This window comes from Felis catus, chromosome C1 (genome assembly GCF_018350175.1).
Source record: "Felis catus isolate Fca126 chromosome C1, F.catus_Fca126_mat1.0, whole genome shotgun sequence".
NCBI classification, from domain to species: Eukaryota; Metazoa; Chordata; class Mammalia; order Carnivora; family Felidae; genus Felis; species Felis catus.
This window is the reverse complement of record NC_058375.1, coordinates 202,230,608-202,250,325: the sequence shown is the minus strand read 5'-3', so window position 1 is coordinate 202,250,325 and position 19,718 is coordinate 202,230,608. Positions and strand designations below refer to the sequence as shown.

At 49.9% G+C, this 19,718-nt stretch overlaps 2 protein-coding genes across 2 annotated transcripts in view; both read right to left on the bottom strand.

Annotated features, from left to right (window-relative positions):
* Positions 1–107: 107 nt before the first annotated feature.
* GPBAR1 (G protein-coupled bile acid receptor 1) lies at positions 108–3,451 on the bottom strand. Its single transcript, XM_023259679.2, has 2 exons — positions 2,976–3,451; positions 108–1,298 (listed from the first exon to the last, which is right to left on the bottom strand). The coding sequence occupies exon 2, from the start codon at positions 1,251–1,253 to the stop codon at positions 261–263; it is 993 nt and encodes a 330-aa protein (XP_023115447.2). The 5' UTR covers positions 1,254–1,298; positions 2,976–3,451; the 3' UTR covers positions 108–260.
* A 3,726-nt stretch (positions 3,452–7,177) lies between these two features.
* ARPC2 (actin related protein 2/3 complex subunit 2) overlaps positions 7,178–19,718 on the bottom strand; it is a 29,057-nt gene continuing 16,516 nt past the window's right edge. Inside the window, exons 6-11 of the mRNA XM_011285562.4 lie at positions 18,872–19,058; positions 17,885–17,978; positions 12,357–12,483; positions 10,755–10,855; positions 10,199–10,299; positions 7,178–7,635 (exon numbers count right to left, since the gene is read on the bottom strand). Of these exons, the coding sequence (XP_011283864.1) occupies positions 7,611–7,635; positions 10,199–10,299; positions 10,755–10,855; positions 12,357–12,483; positions 17,885–17,978; positions 18,872–19,058 (635 nt within the window). The 3' untranslated portion in view covers positions 7,178–7,610. The remainder of the gene's footprint in view (positions 7,636–10,198; positions 10,300–10,754; positions 10,856–12,356; positions 12,484–17,884; positions 17,979–18,871; positions 19,059–19,718) is intronic.

The window sequence follows — 19,718 nt, the reverse complement described above, 5'->3', positions numbered from 1 at the left end:
TCCGGGTGACTCGGTTGCAGTCTCCCTCGATGCACGCATGGCTTCAGTTTTTCTGCTGCTGTCCCACCTGCCTCCTTTTCTGAGATGTGGAATGAGATAACCATAAACCGGGTGGAAGGAGCTTTATTCCGTCAGGGTGGGGTCAGATCAGGGCAGGTGTCTGATCCAGAGGCGTGGGGACAGAGAGGAGATGAGAGGAGATAGGTGCGGTGGCCGAGATGGACGGCTGCTTCTCGTAGGAGCGAGCGGAGGCCCTTCCCCTAGTTCAAGTCGAGGTCCACGCTGCTTTGGCTGCTGGTGTGGTAGGCAGTGCCGGGGCCGGGGCCGCCCTGGGAGGCTCTTCCCCGCAGCACCCGAAGCCACCTCTGGGCGGCCGCCCTCCAGGGGGCCGTGTAGCGCTGGTCACCCAGCCCCATGGCCACGGGCACGGCCGCCGCACTGGCGCTGCCCAGCGAGATGAGGGACAACAGAGTTCCGGGCCCCAGCGGCGGGCGCTGCTCGTAGGCCAGGACCGAGAGGAGCAGGGTGGCCACGTAGGGCCCCCAGCACAGCCCGAAGAGCAGCGTGGCCCCGGCCTGCGCCCTCGCCTGCCTCCAGGTAAGGGCCCGGGCCAGGGCTGAGGGCGCGCCGCGGCACACTGCCCGCTCCAGGCGGCGGATGTCCTGCAGCTGGCGGTGGGCGGTGGCCAACACGCGGGCGCAGAGAAGGGCGGCAGCCCCCACGGCAGGCAGCAGGAGCCCGTAGACTTCGAGGTAGAGGTAGGGGGCTGGGAAGACAGCCTGGGAGCTGCAGTTGGCGCCGGGGGCCCAGTGGTTCCAGCCCAGAGCAGGCAGGCTGGCAAAGAGCAGGGGGCCAGCCCAGGTGAGGAGCAGGGCCAGCCGCGTGCTCCCGTGGGGCCGCAGGGGCCGCAGCACCGCCATGTAGCGTTCGCCGTGCACCAGCAGGAGGTTGGCGAGCAGGGAGAGGAAGGAGAAGTTGGGCGCCAAGTAGAGGAAGAGGCATGACCAGTAGCCCCGGCGGCTCTGGCTCCAGAGGCCGGGCAGCGCGGGCAGCGCCAGCCCGGTGAGCAGCCCGGCCAGCAGCAGGCTCAGGAAGAAGCAGCCAGAGGGTGGGCTGCGCAGGTGCCGGTCCCTGGCGATGCCCAAGGCCAGGAGCAGGTTAGCAGCGACGATGAGGCTTGCCAGGGCCAGGGAGAGCCCCAAGGCCCCCACGGGGATGGGGCTGGGCACCTCCCTGGTGCTGTTGGGTGTCATCTTGGGCCTGGGGACGGGGGAGGCCTGGAGCAGCCGCCAGCATGCCTGGATGGAAGACGGCAGCCAAAATTAGGGGGCGCTGCACATGCAACCAGAGGTTGCACACCCACAGACTGCGGGTCTTATCTTGTTTGCTGATACACATTTTTTTTTTTTTTCCATCAGTGGCTGATTAAAAAGTTAGATAAAAATTCTTACTTCTGGCTTCTCTTCAAAACTCCTGTCCAGCAACAAGTATGTCCTGCAGGGTAGCACCAGCTGGAGCTGACCAGCTCCCCATCCTGCCGTGTTGGCCATGGCTACTTTCCGTCTGACCCCCTCGGGGCAGCTGTGTCTATGCCTCCGGTTAGACTGAAAAGCCAACCCACCCAGCCCCAGAGCCCCGAAGCATCTCTGGATCCACAAGGCAAGACCTCTAAATTAGCCAACAGGGAGGTCTGGCTGGCTTGTAGTGGTCTTCTGGCCGGCCAACAGTTGAGAGCCCCTTTCAGGCTGGGCTGGGGCCAGGGCTAGGGGTGGGTGCTAAGATAAAGGAGAGGGGTCCCTGTCCCTAGATGCTCACAGCCTGGTTGGCACCAGAGTATTAGGAGAGGGTGGGTTGCTGAGGGTTGCGGGGCGGGGGCAGGAGTGAGGCAGAGGCGGAGGCAAAGGCAGGGCTCGCTGAACACTGGAGTTAGTGACAGGCCAGGGTCACGGGTGGCAGCAGCAAGCGGGGTGCTCTGTCCCTTGCATCGCCTGCCCTGCCCCTCGGCCATCTTTGTAGCTGGTTACAGCTCAATGAGCAGCCTCCGGGTAGGACTTCCAGCCCATAAACTTGACTCATCCGCACCACACTAGCAACAGGGCCCTTCCTGGAACTGGAGGAGGAGAGGAGGGAGAGTGAAGATGCCAGCAGCAAGGAGGACACCCCGCCATGCCTCGGGGAGCTGAAGCTGAGCCCAGAGGAGGGGCAGGGGGAGCCGCGGGGCAGGGCCTGGCCGTTCTGTGACTCTGATCTGTCCTTCTCCTTCCCTTTCTTGGCTCTGTGTTCTCGGCCCCCCTCCGACACCCCGGCTGCTGGGGCCACATCATGGGGAGGAAGAAGGGTCCTGGCCCCGGGGGAGCTCCTGCTGCTGTCAACCGGGGAGCAGCTGCTGTTGCTAGGATTAAGTCAACACGGAAAGGATTCCCAGCTGCCCCCACCCCCAGGTCATAGGAACCAAGGGCACCACCACCACCCTGAGCTCAGGAGATGCTGCCTTACTCCTCTTCCCAGTCCCCCTAGGCCTGCCAAGCCCCACCAGGCTGCTGCCCCTTTCCCCTCCCCTCAGCCTGTTTCCTCTTCCTCAACCTCCCCCACCCCTACCCCTTTTCTCTACCCAGGACATCCTTCCCTCTCTAGCAGGCCCTTTGGTTTCTGTTCCCTTTGTCCCCACGCCACCAACTCTATGAAACTCCACGAGACCTCAGGGTCCGGTCCTTCCAACCTGGACTCTGGAGCTCCGGCTCCCAAGGACGCCCCTGGCGTGAGTCCCCACCCCTCCTCCACCAGTGCAGCGAGAAAGGCAGGGACAGCCCCAGGGCCACCTTCCCAGCAGAGTGCTGGCCCCATGACCTGCACCCCCTGGAGGCTCTGGTGGCTTTGGCCAAGTGCAATGGCCTCTGAGGATCGGGGGCTGAGGTGTCCAGAAGAGGCTGGGCGCTGGATGGGGGCAGGGGGAGGGGAGGGGAGCAGCTACTCACATGGCTGTTGGGGACAGGTGTTGCTGGCCCGGTCTGGGCTTTCCTCAGAGTGTCAGGGAGCTGCTGCAGGCAGGCCCGCAGGGCTTCTGGCGCTGTCTGGTGTCCCGGCCGGTGAGGGCATGGTGCCTCCACAACCTGGGGACAGCAGGGCCCCGGGCTCTCTGCTGCCCAGGCTCTGCCCCTGCCTGGGTTCTGGAGGGATGGAGCCGGGGCTGGTGGGGCTCAGCCCGGCCCCGCCCTTGGGGGTGGGACCCGGCACACCCAGAGCTGCTGACTGCGAGGCCTTCCCCTCTGAGTCCAGTGCCCTCTCCCTGTCCTGTGCCAGCGTGCCCCCTCTCCAGCCGCCAGCCATCTTCTACCTCAGGTCACCCAACTTGGAGCCATCATCCGCTAGCCTAGCTAATCTGAGAAATGCATCCCAGTTAATGAATAAAAATGGCATTGTCCATCCCCCACTTCCTGTCCCAGCTAGTACATTTACATTTTTATTTTATTTTTTAAACGTTTATTTATTTTTGAGAAAGAGCGTGAGTGGGGGAGGGGCAGAGAGGGAGGGAGACACAGAATCCAAAGCAGGCTCCAGACTCTGAGCTGGCAGCACAGAACCCAACGCGGGGGCAGCACAGAACCCAACGCGGGGTTCGAACTCATGAACTGTGAGATCATGACCCGAACTGGAGCTGGACACTTAACCGACCGAGCCACCCAGGAGCCCCAATACATTTACATTTTTAACCCCCTGGAGTGGCCATCCGGCTGACAGCACTTCCAGCTCCATGTCTGATGGTGGCAGTGGCAGGGGTGTTTGGAACTTTGCTCTCATCCGATCCCTTTCAGCTTATAAAAGCCAGCCTTGCCTTCTAGAACCTGGGGTCAGCCTACACTTTTCTTAACTACTTTGAGTCAAGTTCTGGGCTATGAGGTAAAAATGGCTCTGGGGGTGTGACACTGGGCAAGCTACCCCGGGGCCTCAATTTTCCCATCTGTAAAATGGGAACAAAGTAAAACCACTTCTCTGGGCTGCTGTGAGGAATATCACAGAGCAACATGTGTGGCTGCATATATTACAGTGCCTGACACTTAATGTGGGGTGGGGGTGAGGGTCTCAACAAATGATTCATTTCCTTCCACCTCCACGATGATTAAGAGGCATGAGCTAGTGTTGGCATCAGAAAGCCTGGGTTTGAATCCCAGAATCCTGGCTGGGATCCTTTTTTTTTTTTTTTTCTTAATTTGTGTGAACTTGGGCAAAGTACTAAAGCTCTTTTGTCTTAGTTTCCTCATCTGTAGAATATATTGTGTTCACCTATTGTGAGACTAACCGAGATAATGTGTGATGAGGATGAAGCACTAGGCACACCAACAAGCAATGAAAAGCAGCTGCTATTAACATCTTAGGATTTCTGCCCTTCTCTGCATGTCCCTTCCTCCAGCCACCTGTATCCTCTAAGAAAGAACTCTGTAGAGAAAGGCAGAAAGACAGCTCGCGAAAAGCAAGAAGGGAAGGGTGCTTTTGCTCCAGGTACCGGAGAGGAAGGGCAAGTTCAAGGCTAGGAAGACAAGAGGCATGATGCTCCAATTTTCACTTGTATCAGATGAGGTCTTGGGGTGCTGGAGAGAAGCCAGTTACACCCCCTTGAGGCCTGAAGTGGGAGGGAGCAGGATGAAACCGTGAGAAAGCTGGAGATGAGCCATGAGGACAAAGACTTCTGTGCTCAAGAGCCCAGGTAGACTGAGCCAGGGGACTTCTGTGCCCTCGGCGGGGGTGGTGGTGGGGTAGACCTGGGCTGAAGGCTGGGGGCCGAGGGGTCTAGCTCTGCCAATCCTGCACAGTGGTTGGGGGGACCTGGGGAGCAGAACTTCTGTTGGGACAAAAAGTGGGAGGAGGAAAGCATCCAGCCTCAAACCCATCCTCAAGGGAGCTGGCTGCCGGAGACTGGCTAACAGCAGCTGGCCCTCAGACCCACGCTATCTGGTCGAGCAGAAGTCAGAGGCTCTGGGAGAGTTCAGCCTGGGGCCTGGGCAGAAGTGGGTGTGGGGCCCCTCAAATACTGGATTGCCAGGAATAAACAGACATCTTTCTGTTCCCAGCCATGGCCTCCTCCCTACGAGATCCAGGATGTCTGTGTTTCTTCTCTGCTGCTTTGTCTAAACATTGTGTGTGGGATGACGTATGGAGGGGACATCTTAGGCCATGGGAGCTGGGAAGCCTGGGTTCTGTCCCCACTCAGCCCTCTCTCTTCCTTACTGGACCATCCAGTCCTTCTCAGCTTCCCCATCAATCTCTGGCCCGGACTCATCCCCAGCCTCCCCTAGGCCTACAGGAGGGCTCTGGTACAGGTGGTTTCCAGATGCTTCATTCCAGCTGCAGGCTGGAGAGCCCTCTTCGTGGTCCTCGTTCTTTCCCTCAGGTAGAGCCTAGGTCAAGGGGCCAAATCCCACCAGGGAATCCTCCTGGACCTCCTCCGTTCACTCTATCCCTTGGGATATTTGAAGCTCTTTGCTGATCCTCAGTGCCTGGGACTGGGTGGATGCAGTATGCGAGGGCTGGGGGTACTAACTGGATGAATGGAAGTGACAGGGCACTGGGGTTTCCTGGACCCTGGCTGGCCTCCAGAAGCCGCTGTCAAAACTTCACTCCCTGTAGACAAGAGCAAACGAGCCCTTGGGAGCCACCGGGCATAATCCTGGCCAGGATCTTGGCCCCAGAAAACCCTAAGTCAGGTCTACGGGCAGAAGAAACCCTGGTCCTTCCTGTTAGGGTTAAACCAGATTCTCCATGGCTCCCTAAAAGCCACAGACACTGGTGATTTTAGGTGATCTCCAAAAGGGGGTAGCATTGCTTGAACTCAAAACAGCCCCCAGAGCAGACCCAGGCTTGGGTCTTTAGCCTGTTGAGACAGTCTTACCTTCCAAGGAGACCAAAGGGAACTGATGGCAACTAAGTGCCAGTTGACCGTAAGAGGGCTGCTGCTGCAGTCAATAGGTGTTCCGCCCACCAGAAACAGGTGACAAGGGCCCCGTCCCACCAGGGCCAGCACTCCGCAGGGCCCACATTTGTTGGGATGGGCACTTAGCTACGTCCTGAGCTAGGAGTCCTGATTCAGTGAAGTCCAGATGACTGAATGACACGTAGCTTTCAGATTTCTTGACTGTGACCACAGTTAAGAGGACGTTTTTCGTGTATACAACTAAACACAACCCAAAGTCAGTACTTACCCTTAAGAAATGTCGTGCACTCCGATCCATGCCATCCCATTAAAAACGCTGGTGATGAAGTTACACACATGAGAGGCACACACAGAAACACACAAGGCACACATATACACACGTGTGCATGTGCATGAGAATGGCCGGGACTGTGTCTATGACCTCGTCCTGGTGGGGACACCGTGCTACAGTCCTACGAGATGTTGCCACTAGGGGGAGCTGGGTGAAGTGTATACAGGATTTCTGTATTGCTTCTTGTAACTGCATATGAAACTACAATGATCTCAAGCCCATCTAGGAAATAAAAAAGTTAGGAGTTCACAATTCATTAATGGGTCTCAAACCAGTTTGAAATGTACCGCACTAGGTGGAGACAAGTTAGAAGGGAAAGCAAAAAGCTAGAAACCATTTGGCTGGCCCTCAGATCATTTCAGGTACTCAGAAAATTCTCCTGATAATTCTTTACCAAGCAAGCTTTCTGAACTGATTTTATTTTGGGGATCAGCATACTTTGCTAGGCTCTCTACTGTTAGGTGAGCATCTCCCAAAGTGAATTTTGTGGAGGGCCCGTCTTTTGGGTTGTTGTGTGAGAAGAGAAACGGTGGCCAGTTGGTCTGCATTAGGTCCACACCTTGACACCCATCAATGTCCTGCAGAAGAACACAGGCCATGGAACACATTCTGGGAATGCTGTGCATTACTCATGATAAGAGTAAGCCAGAAACACTTTAATGTAACTGTCCCTGGCCCAGTAGCTTCTTGGCCACAGCCAGACAGACTTAGTAACAAAGCTATACAGGAAACAGGTTCAAGTTTATTCAGAAATGCCAACCAAGAGCTCAATAGCCAGCCATTCTCTCTCTCCTCTAAGGCGGGCCAAGGCACTCCTGAAAGTAAGGTTTTCCAGATTGGGTTTGTAGGCTCAAGGGTAGTGCCACGTGTACCCTCCTCTCTCTTTTGGACTCAGTCTAGAAACCCAGCAAATTCTCACGTAAGATAGAAAGATTTTCTTTATTAATGACCCCAACCGTATTTCTTTAGATACAGGAGTTTTGAACTCAAATACTTAGGAGAAAACAAGTTAAGATTGCATTATCCTGCAACTCATTACCAGTAACATATTGCAAAGCGAAACAGCTTGGAAAACGGGGGAAGGCAAGGAGAGTGAGGGAGGGAAGATAAAGAAAAGGAATTAAGTTGATCAAGTGGAATTCTTTTTTTTTTCTTTTTTAATTCTTGAGAACTATGAAGTCCTTGCAAGCACAGCTCGTTTCTGCAGATTATTTTCCAAACGTGTACAAAATGGAACCAAAACGGAGAATCCCTTAAGAACCTGAAGAGGTGCAACGGTAAAAGCTACGATTATCCAGTAGCAAGTGTTCCAGCCTTCAGTTGCCAGCTGCCTCCTCTTCCCGTTCCCAAGAGTTAGCGGGATGAAAACGTCTTCCCCCTTCAAAAGCAGAGAGAAGTGTGAGGGTTTCTGGGTCCCCTTTCCTGCCACCCCACACTCCTGGACTAGGGATGACATCCCAGAGAGAGGACGTAGGACCTCTAGGCCCGGAACAAGACCCAGCTCAGAGAGTTTCGTCAGCTCTTCGTGCTGAATACTCTGGGGTCCCGGGTAGCATCTGCGCCAAGCCCACAAGGGCATTAAATGTACCAAGTGAGATGGGAGGATCCCTTGCCCACAATTTCTGGACGGCCTAGACCAACCTGAATCTCACACTGGGCTCAACCCTCTTCTTGGTCGAGAGCTCAGGCTCCTCCTGCACAGCTTGTACCTTTTCGGGCTCGCGGACAGCAGTCCCTTACATTTTTCACCATGGGAGCAAGATGCTCAAACTTTCCAAGTACAGGCACTTTGTGCTGCCATGTGGGGCCACACCCCAGGGTTACAGAACACTCGCCTGACGTTAGGCTCCTGAGTCCTGGTGCTCTGTTCTGTCCCACCTGGTATTTCTCTGAAGGGCCAGCTTTGGGAACAGGCTGGTTCCCAAAGACAGAAGTTATTTGGTAAAGCAGCCTGGAAGCTGGGGTTGAGAACAATGGAAAACTGGGGCAAAGATATGGGGGCTAATATTTCCTGCCTTGAACATCTTACCCCAAAATGAAACCATACTTTATCAGCCCCCGTCTCCCCCCGCCGTGCAAAGCTCATGAGTGTTCGATTCTGGCAGAGAGCACCGCGGGGCATGGACACGTACAGTTGGCTTCTGAGCCAGGCCTGCCATCCTGTTCCATGCAAACCCTCCTTCTCTGCTGTGTGTGAGGGTCCTGGCTTCTTCTACTCATCCTTACTAACACGATCTGGTTTTCAGCCTGGATGCGGTTGTTAGCCTCCCCCTCCCCTTTCTGAGGCCCATCTCTGCTCGAGAGAGATCACAGGACAGGAAAAGGCAAAGCTGCTCTTCGTGTGTCCCGGGAAGGAGACTCACAGATAACTTGGAGCTGCCCCTGCCCCAGCCCAAGACAGGTGCACTTGCTCTGTGGCGACCGCAAGGCCACCTGCCAGTGGGGTCAGAGGGGAGGGGAGGGGAGAATCCCTGTGGGGAGACACTGGGCAGTGGCTGCTTTGGTGGGCTCTTCTGACCAGACAAGAGGTTACTGGGCCGAAGATGGCGCAGGCAGCCCCATGACTGACTAGTTACAGAGCCCAGCCTCCCCTCCGTTGTGCCTAGCTGCCGGTTTAGTCTCTCCACTGGCCCTGAAAACGGCACAGAATCAGCTGCCTCACACTTGAGGTCACCAAAGTGGTGCCTGGTGAGAAGAGTAGTCCCATGGAAAGTGGGGGGGGGGGGGGGAGCGGGCAGGGGAACTTGTAAACCCCAGGAGGGAGGCAGGAATCTGGAGGGGCAGCAAGAGTATGTGTGTTCCAGGACACATACCCTCCCCACTGGATTTGCTTTGCCCATTTTAGGCCCTGCCGTGAAGCTGCAGGGTAGAAGGCATAATGCTGCCATTTTGTAACCAGAGCATCTGGACGCCTCTCTGGAAGCAGAGGATCCAGCTATAGGTTGAACACCCCTCCTTAGGCTCTGGGCAGGAGGTGCAGAGCTATTACAGAAGAGAGGCCTTTGGTACCAATTTCATGAGATGGGCAGCCCCTAAGCCTTTGCCTAAAGAAGTCAGGAATGACTTCAACTGCCTGTATTGGAGACTGGAAATCCTCTGCTCAGGTACCAAGAGTCAGGCACCTCTCTCATCCTGTCAAGTGGCAGCAGATACTAGTCTGGCAGGAGAGGCCTCACATGTCAGGGGAGGGGACCTGGGGTCCTATGCACACCACACCTGCCAAAGGTCACCCCCAAGAGAACCAGGTGTCGGCAAATGCACTGGCTGCGAGGGGTACGCGGAAGCTTCATTCGCCTCCAGACTTGCGTTGAACGGGCACAAAGGTTGGCAGATGAGCACCTGTTACCTTATCTTGAGAACAGGATCACCTAAGCTTCAGCAGAAGGGGAACTAAGACTTGACATTTTGCCCAAAGACCTCAATCTCTAGCTAGGCTCTAGGGCACACTGACTCTCCTGCACGCAGGGCCAACACTGGAGCGCCAGTCCACATTTCCATCTCAGAGACAACTTCGTCTTCATGCAAAATTCCTGCTGAGAAGCAGACCAGGGGATCAAAACACTGAGTGGGCGGCCCCAGACCTATTCACTCAACTCAATGTCCTTAAGCAAATCTCTCCATTTCTCCAGGCAGACCTTGACAGGACAAGACTGCCCAAGGAGAACACAGCTATCTCAGTAAAAAGGTCCCTCTGTGCGTCCCCTAGCTGCCATTCTCCTAGCTCACAAAGATGTGGAAACAAGGGAACGCAGCCCAGCCCCGTCAGAAGTGAAAACCTGTCCACTGCATCTTTAGTCAGTCAGGTGGCTACAGGCCCCCATCCTGCCTGCTTCACATGTAGCTGCTGCCCAGACACCTGGAGCACCAGGTCTCTAACACCATTTCCCTCTCGGTGAGATTAGGAGAGGATGGCGGTCCTGCTGGGAGGCTGCCCTACTCACGTGATTGTTTTCATTTCTTTTTTCTCGGCATCTGGGCGTGCACGGTTCAGCACCTTGAGGAAGTCAGATGTTTTTGCCCGCATACGTGTGTGAATATAGGCCTGGAAACAAACACAATGGATACTGAAGCAGTTGTGTTCTAGAAAGACAGCTTTGCTTTCAGTAGAAGTTATCAGGAAGGTTTGGGAACATATGCCTCACGAGTGACATAAGGTCATGCGGGGAAGCAGGAGAGCAACTCTTCCTGGAGACAGAGATTCATCTCTTTACTATGGGGAAGAGATGGAAGAAAGGCCATGATATCTTAAAGTCTCTAGGACCATCAGGGTTCATAGCAACAGGCTGGACTCCAGGAATGACTTTTTTTTTTTTTTTTTTAAGTAAACTCTACACCCAGCATGGTGCTCGAACTCACGACCTCAAGATCAAGAGTCATGTGTTCTGTCGACTGAGCCAGCCAGGTGTGCCCCACACAGAAATGATTTTTTATGTTATTAACTTTGGTGGAGAGAACGACCCGGTGCATAGGAGCCAAGGTGCCGTGGTCCCTTCTCACCTTAGAGCACTTGATGTGGTAGTGCAGATAGTCCCGGAACGTGTGGATCAGGTTGATGGTGTTGTCTCGAGCGTTGGCATTGGTGTGGCGAGGAAACAGCACTGTGGGTGGGGGCACAAACAAGGCGTCCGGGTGTAACAGCAAGGCCAAAGAGATAGAAGGTCAGAGCCTACAGATGGCTCCAGCCTCTCCCTGCCTAGTGCAACGCACTTGTATCCTCCTCCTTCAGACGAGGAAAGGATAAATACCACAACCAGGACAGGTACCAGTGAGTGCAAATGCCGGAAGTCAAGAAAAATGGCGGAAGTCAATGGTAGAAAACCAGGGCTCCCCAGAAAAGCGTTTGGTCCCGGGCATCACTCCAGGTCTGGATCCCATTCTGTGGCTGTGCATTCTGGAATCTGTCCCCACCTGTCCCCACCTGCTGGCTCCTGCCTCTGCAGCACGGCAGCCTCTTTAGGTGATACTACAGGCAATCTGGGGGGTACTTTAGAGAAAACACTTCACCTTAAGTGATCATGATCAGCAAACAAAGCCTGCCTGTCCTACGTCCCCGGGTGCTGCGGCACAGTGAGCCCAAAGGACCTCGTTTCCAGAGAAGATTCTGTGGTCCTGTGGTGAAAACTAGACATGAAGCCCTAAGGGCCTCAACCCTCTCGATGGGCACGGCAGTAGCAGTAGAAGTTGTTTCGGCTAGGAGATGAGGAAAGCCCCTCCCTCGGCACTATAAGCTGAAGCCTCGCCCTCTGCACCCCTCCCTTTGGCTTCCCAGAATTCTCTCCATCTCTTCCACCTACTCTACTCCGTGGTCTTGGGAGCAATAAAATCCTCCAAGTATGAGGTTTTGGTAGAATGCAAAGGAATGCCTCATAAGAAAGGGTAGGCCCTCTGTGTCAATTTACCTTGAAAAGAAACAAATAGCAAAACAAGAGGTAGTAACACTACAGGGCACAGAATCTAAGATGCCAACAATTTTAAGTCTACCCTCAGTTTATACACCATAAAGAGAAAGGCTGCCAACTAAACTGTGTGGCATGCACGAACTCCAAGCTGCATCCCAACCTCAAAGACAGTAACATGAAAAAAAGCGGAGCTCGGTTTTAATGAAATATGGTACATGAGTGGGCTCATCACCAATAAACGGGTACACCTTCAGTACGGAGGGGACTTAAACTTCATAAAAGGCAACATTTTAGTGGCATCAGGTGCAGTGAATGAGCTGTTATTCCGCACTATCAGCTACAATAATGAGCCGGCTCACTGATCTAGAGCGACTGTGAGAAGGGAAGGCTTAAATTTCTTCAGTGGAGTAAGTGAACTCCAGCCAGGCTGGAGTTCTGGCTTAGAAATGCCAAACGACTGAGAACTCCCAGTCGGCTACTCAGCAATGCTTGTGTGGTCCCAACTCACAACACTTGACACCAACAGGAAGAAAAGAAAATGATTACGGTACACCTTCCTGCAGCCACAGCAATGGCCAAGAACGACGTGGTACGCCTGCTTTCGCCCCTTTTACATTTTAACAAAGGTCTGTCTGGGTTTTGGCATCCTGCGGTGTGAATGCATCAAAGGCTCCCAACCTCAGCATCCCACCCTGCTTACCGAAGGTAATATAGCCAATGTTGTCACCCACGGCAGCGTCGGTATCTTTCAGCTCCAGAGGTGGTTCCCTGTGGCTAAAGAGGACCTGTGGGGCTGTGTGGCTGGCTCTGCGTCCTTCTTTGAACTCCTGCCGGGAAGAAGCACAAAGCAACCAGAAGAGAATCTGATGTAAGACGAGTGGCGACTCATGCGATGAGGTTGGCCCCGTGGGGTGTGACTGGCAGATAGCTAAAAATAAACACCTAATATGAAATATTACAAGTGCTGGCTGCTATCAATGCGATCTGGACCCAAAAAGGAGAGATCACAGAGTATTTAACAAGTCGGATCTTCAAAATGTGATGAGAGCATTCTTAATCCCTTTTCCTTTCTCTTGTTTTGGAACCACATATGCAATAAAAGTGTATCTGAGACTAAACAGACAACGAACTGCAAAGCATGAGAGAACCAGATTACATTTTAGGATTAAGGACTAATGCATATTAGTTTCTTTAGATTTAATGTGAAGAGCTTGTATTTTTCAGGAAATCTTTAAAATTTCAGGGTGCATGGAACCTAGGCTCTAGCTTGGTTAAGACCCAAGATGAAGTCTTAACTCCTTTCATCTCTGCGTGGAAGTCTCTTATGAGCTGACCCATTTCTCACCCCTCCTTACCCCATCTCCGCTTCTTCCAGTTTCATGACTATCATGCTTTCTCAGGGCTCTGGGCCTTTGCACAAGTCCTATTTCATGGAGGCGTCTTAGACTGTTACTACTTAGAATCCAGAAATCAGCACTTCAGATTAAATGTAAGCCCTTCTTGGGGGCAGAAGACAATGGAGTTAAAGAAGCTGAGTTGTTTTAGGGTATACTGACAGGAGGAGGCTGTGCGACATGAGAAATGAGAGCCTGATTGTTAATTCTGGTCTTGAATGGCTATGGACTCGCCCACCACCACTGTGCATAAGGACTTATTCCCCTTAACAAAACGTACCCATCCTCATCAAACGACAGGAAAATGACTGAGGATGTAAAAACCAGGCCATTCCCCCTATGTTCTAATCTCCATAATCTCCAAACCTCAAGCTTCTCTGACACACACATTCCCGTGTACACGGGAAAATGACAGGCATTCCTGTCTCAACCCAGATGTGCAAGAACAGAACCAGATCTTCCAGCCATGCCAGTAAAACAGAGTGATCCAAATCCAGAGTGATAACAGAAGAATGGAACCAAGGGCTATGTAAATCCATAGTTCTAGGAGTACTGAAAGCATGTTTATACAGCTGTTTGGTCTGCAACACTCTCCTACCGCTGCTCAGATATGGTCTCTTCTAACACGCCATCTCTAACACACGTGGGGAGCTGGCTGCTATCTTGTTGGGAGGTCCCATGTCTTCTCTCTAAGCCTCGACTCTGACACTTTACTAGTCACTAATGCGTCTGGCTTCCCTAAGGGGCTGTAAGCTCCACAAGCCAGGGATCTTTATTACTCTGTATCCATTCCTCTTCCTTCAAAGAGGCTGGACAGCACATGGCTTGCTGAGTGAAAAAGCAAGCACTTCTACTCTAGCTGACTTAGTGCTGTCACACTGGAAAGGAAGAGATGGGGACTAATACAGCAAGCCCGCAGCAAATTAATGGCAAAAGAAGGGTAACACCTGAGGAGTTTTAATGCCCAGTCTGGGATCTCGCCTGTTCCACCACCCTGCCTCCTGAGCTGGCACTGCTTGGCTTCTAAAGGTTGGTGGAAAATAAACTAACATAGCTAGATTAGGTTACTCTCTTGTAAATTTTGTTCCTCAAAGGAAAAATATTTGGAGAGGTAGGGAAGGAGTCAAGATCATTCAAATGGTAATTCCTAAAGCAAAGCTTCTGAGGTTACCCTTCTCTAGAAAACACTTTTCATTCTGCAAAGGGTTTGGGAGGTTTTTCTAACTTCTACTATTTTTACTCTTTAGCTCCAGGGGAAAAAATAGAACAGGTAATAACTGCTGGCAATTTCTTGTGTTCAGTAAGCTTCTTGAAGGCTCCAATTCACTGGTACCTGTGGCATTCATAACCCGATGGGGCGTGTGTAAACCTGTGGTGACTTATTAGCATTTCATCAGTTCTGTATAGGTAAAGCAATACATTCAAAATTTGGGTGAGGATACTCCCATGTGGGGAACTACCCTTTGGCCAACTTTGTGTCTTTGTTGCTCCTCTGGGCTCTCTCTTAAATAATACCTAAGAAACAATCAACCGACCCACCCAGTTCTCCTTTTTCTTTTCTAAATGCTTATTTTGAGAGAGAGAGAAAGAGAGAAACAGAGAGGGAAGGAGAAAATTCCAAGCAGGCTCCAGGCTGTCAGTGCAGAGCCTGACCACCATGAGATCATGACCTGAGCCGCAATCAAGAGTCAGATGCTTAACTGACTGAATCACTTTCCTTTTTCATTAGGGTCTTTGTTAAGTGCACGTCAGCAATGATGCCTCTTTTTTTCCCCCTCCAACTAGGATGTCTTTTGAATATCACAGTATCATTTCTCTCTTCCATCAAAGCATGATTTATCATAATAAGTTCAGAGTAAATCCAAATATATACAGAAATTGAGTCCTGTAAATGATAAAAAGCAGCATCTTAAATCGGTAGTATAAACATGGGCCTTTAAACAACTGCTGAGACCAGTGGGTGGCCATTTAGAAAAAAAAGATGGACCCATCTTTCATACCATATGCCAGGAGAAACTCCAAACAGATAATCAAAAGATCATGTGTAAAATATGAAACTGTAAAAATACTAGGAAAATAATACAGGTAAACTTTACAATCTTAGAGTAGGAAAAAGTGTTTCCAACAAGGACTCAAAATCTAAAAGCCACAGAAGAGATTTAACTCTGTGAAAATAAACTTCTGTGTGAGGGAAGAAAAACCCATACACTCTAATGACAAACTGGAAAAAATATTTGTAACTCTTACCATAGATAAAAAGGCTAATCTCTCTAGTATATAAAGAAATGGGGATTAGTAACCCAATAGAAAAATGGGTAAGGGCATAGAGACACCTCAAAGGAAAAGAAAAACAGACTTCAACAGAAGAAAAGATACTGGACCTCGTTCACAAGAGAATATAGATACCATTTTTAAACCGATCAGATTGGCAGAAATCCGCAAGTCTGACAACATACTCTGGAAAAATATGCATCGTAGGTGGGAGGGAAAAGGGTACAACCTCCGTGGAGGTTGGCAATATCTACCAAAATTACTGACTTTGACTCAGTGCTCCCAGTACAGGAAAATATCCTACAGCTATCACCACACAGGTATCCATGTAGAAAGGGTCCTCAACATAGTATCTTCACTACTGCTTAAGAGGCAGATTGGTTGTGTCTTGTCCCTGAACATAGAGAAACCAGTGGTTTCCACTTAACTTTTCTCAGTTACTGGGCTGACGTTAAGATCTAGTAATATGAAAGATATTTTAGTTCACCATACTCTTATCTCCAAAATTCTGTATCGTTCTTAATGCTTTCCATGGAATAAGCAGTGAAATGATATCAGACTTTAGTGCTTAGCTTGCACGTCTACAGAGATAATGCACCAAAGGCAAATACTAGAATATCCATGTGAGTATGCAATGGAAATTCTGTCTTTTTCCCAAGGGCATTAAGCATCCCTCAGAGTCTGCTGAATGACAAAAGCAGGAAACGTGTTCTGCCCAGGCTGGAGGTCCACTCCAGGATCCGGAAGCCCACAAAGATACGCAGCAAGCAGGTCAGTGACCAGGGGGAACTTTTAATAGTGTCCCTGGGTCACAGCATTCTGTGCTAGGCAGCTGCTATTCTCCATTCTCCTAGAAATTTAAAATAACCAGGCCCAGGAAAATTCTCAGATGATTTACTCGGGGTAAAATCCAGCAAAATAAGCCCAGGATTCTAAAGGTCAATTCAAATAAATTGCCCAGCCTTTGACTTTGGAGAGGGAGGCAAAGCAGATGGCTTCTCGAGCACAGCCTTTTCACATTCTTGGACACCAGATGGGTCTGCATGGTGCCAGTCCAGTCACTAACTGGAGATACTGTCAGTGTAAAAATGCAGACTTTCTTTTCCCTTTTAGACCAGTGCCCCTACCACATGTACTTTGAGGGAGGAGTTTAAATTCATGTGCAAAAAATACACAAAATTTTCCTAAGGAACAAATCTCCTGTAAGCTCTCCAAGATAAGATCTGTTTAAAGCATAAAAATAAGATGTCGCCAGGAATAAAATGGAACAAGACTGGTAAAAAACCAGCTAAATCTAAATATATACTTCATAGCTTTTAAAATTAGTATGTCAGTCTGGATTCAGCCCAATTTCTAAGCTACTGCATTTAATTCCCCTGTCAATTCTGCGTAAAAACACATGAAATGCCTGTCTGGAAGCTTACATTTAGGACCCACGATGTAGGTCTATATAGCTGTGCGCGTGCGTGTGCGCGCGCACACACACACACACACACACACACACACACAACACTCGCTTTCTCTCTCTCATAAAGTTCAGTACTCTCAAATGCTCAAAGTGTCAATATTCCAATTTTTCTGCCTAGGGACTCTAAAATCAGCATTTCTGATTAATTAGACTAAACACAAAAAGTCACTAGAGATGGATCAAATTTGGGCTATCACTTTTGAGTATTTCCCTAGTCACTTTAGAGAGGCTACAAGTAAAATATCCTCACTATATTAAGCACAACTATCTTTCAACTCTTATGGAGCAAAAAAGGTTTGCTGTCCAGAGTCCTTAAATCTCCTCAGCCTGTCCAGGGACAGGACGAATGCACAAAAGGTGCTTGAAAACGTAAGCACTGAGCTAGATTTTGAATGCTGAGCCACCTCAGAAGAAATCAGCCTAGATACCACTTCACCAATGAGCTCTCCTGTCCTAGAGTCAGCAACTGGTTAGCAGACAGCATGACAAAGCCACAATGCGGTACTGTACCAGACCAGAGTCCAATTGTACCAGAAATCCAATTACACAATGTCCCGCTGAGCCCCATTACTCTCTTCTTGGTAGGCGAGCTGCTTCTGAGGAAAGAGCTCTACAGTGACCTCAGGCAAACTCGGGTCAATTTGCTTCATGGTCCACTCAAGGACTCTAGCCTATTAATGTACTATCTACTACTTAGGAATTTTCTAGGGATTCTGTTCTGAAAAGACTTTAGGACTAAACCAAGCCAAGAGCAGACCTTGCCAGAAACCTCAGGAAACTTGACAAGAGGGTAGGAAACCTGACCAAGCTTTAAATCAAAGACTCAGTGGCAGCAAGGGTGCTTAATATTCAGTCGTAGCATTAGTATTTTTGGTACTCCATTCACTCTTTCAGTCTAGTCCTGCAGAGGCTAAAACCACTAAGGAACAACTACATGCAGTGGGTTGGGTGGGAGCTGTTTAATTACACCTTCAACAAGTTCTGGCATCGGCAGAGCCGCCAGCTCTCCTCTTCTATGCTTATGGTGTGCTCTGGTGCCACGGTATAAACCGCCACGCTGCGGCATCCCTCCCCCAAAACACGTCCACTCCATACCTGCATGAACACTTTTCCAATGACCACATCGTCGTCATCCTTAAACACTGTGCTGAAGACTACTGTGACTCTGTCCTTTTTAGACTCAACATACCTGAGGGGAACACAACCCATGAAGTAGTAAGTACAGAATCAGAATGGGGTTTTGTCAAGAAGTTGATCTCGAAGCGGAATAGGCGGGTAAAGTCATAAATCTTTCAATTCATAAAACAAGGCATGCCAAAGGAGACTAAGTATGTATGACCAGCGAAGTCTATATAATGCACGCATGCCCTGAAGAGGGGTAGGAGATGAAGATCACCCAAAGTAGATGGTACTAATCTGTCTACGTGGTAAGATATGGAATCTACTAGTGTTAGTGATTCTCAGAACTTCACTCCTAAACATCTTTTTTTCAATTTTTTTTTTTTTTTTTACATTTATTTACTTCTGAGACATAGAGGCAGAGCATGAGCAGGGGAGGGGCAGAGAGAGAGGGAGACACAGAATCTGAAGCAGGCGCCAGCTCTGATCTGTCAGCACAGAACCCGATGCAGGGCTCGAACCCACGAGAACCGTGAGATCACGACCTGAGCTGAAGTCAGATGCTTAACTGACTGAGCCACCCAGGCGCCCCTTTTATTTCTTTATATACTATGAGATTCCTAGTATGTAGATGATTCAAGAGTTGCAAAAAACACAGACTCCATGGTCACCCTCTACCTCTTCATTACCCAGGCTATATTACTGAAGGAAACCTTCAACAGTGGTGTCTTAAAGGAAAGCAGTGGATTCACTTTTCTTCTTTAGCCAACTTTTGATATCTGGAGACTAGCAGAAGTGGCCCCCCCGCCCCCCATCATCTATACCTTGGCTTTAAGAATTTTATGAGAAAGACATGTTAGGGATATTCACCCAATAGAGTTTAAGGTCTGATCTAACCATGTGTCTTTCAGTAAGGGCATATAACAGCCACACCGAGGCTTTAGGGCCAAGTCCTATACTCACATGGTCTCATCATCCCTATAATGGATAACTGCCCTGTTCTCTCCTTCCTTGCCCTCTTCTTGGAATTGGAAGTATTTCTCAAAGACAGAGGCAAAACAATTTCGTTTCAACATGCCAGCCTGATGCACGATAGAATCCTTGGATGCAGGCAGATTTTCAAGGTCATATAGCAAGGAGACATTGTATCCTGGAAGGGGGGGAAAAATCCAGAGGTTATATTAAAAAAAAAAACAACACATAAAAACCAAAAAACTTTGCCATGTTCTAATGACATTTTATTTTGTTTCAATGCCTTTTAAGCCAGGCAGATTGCTGTGCATTCCCATACGCCTCATATGGCAAATGAGGTAAGGCAAATAAAACCCCAATTCTTGTAAAATCACTGTAAATATAGACAGCTAATTAACAAATTCTCTGCAAAAATTTGAATCAATATCAAAGATGACAGATTACAAATAAGGAACAGGAAGAACCCATAATCCAGGAACTCTGATTAGAAATTTAGTGTTCTAGACACTGTTGGGAAGGGGGCTTGCATTATAGCTATCAAGCTATAATGAGTTACATATTTTTCTTCGATGGTTTAACCTGCCAAGTGCTAACACAGTCAACAGCTGGGGAGCTTTCTGATAAAAACACAATACAACTTCTTGCATGCCATCACAAACCCTTTGTGGAAGGAGGGAAGGTATGGAAAAACCTTAAGAGTGTGTATGTCTATATATATAATGTGTGTGTGTGTGCGTGTGTGTATACCTCTCCAATAGCTTTCCCTTGTATACACTAAAAATTTCAAAGTGTTTTAAAATATCTTACTTCATTTAATTTCTGTAAAAATTCTTTGAAG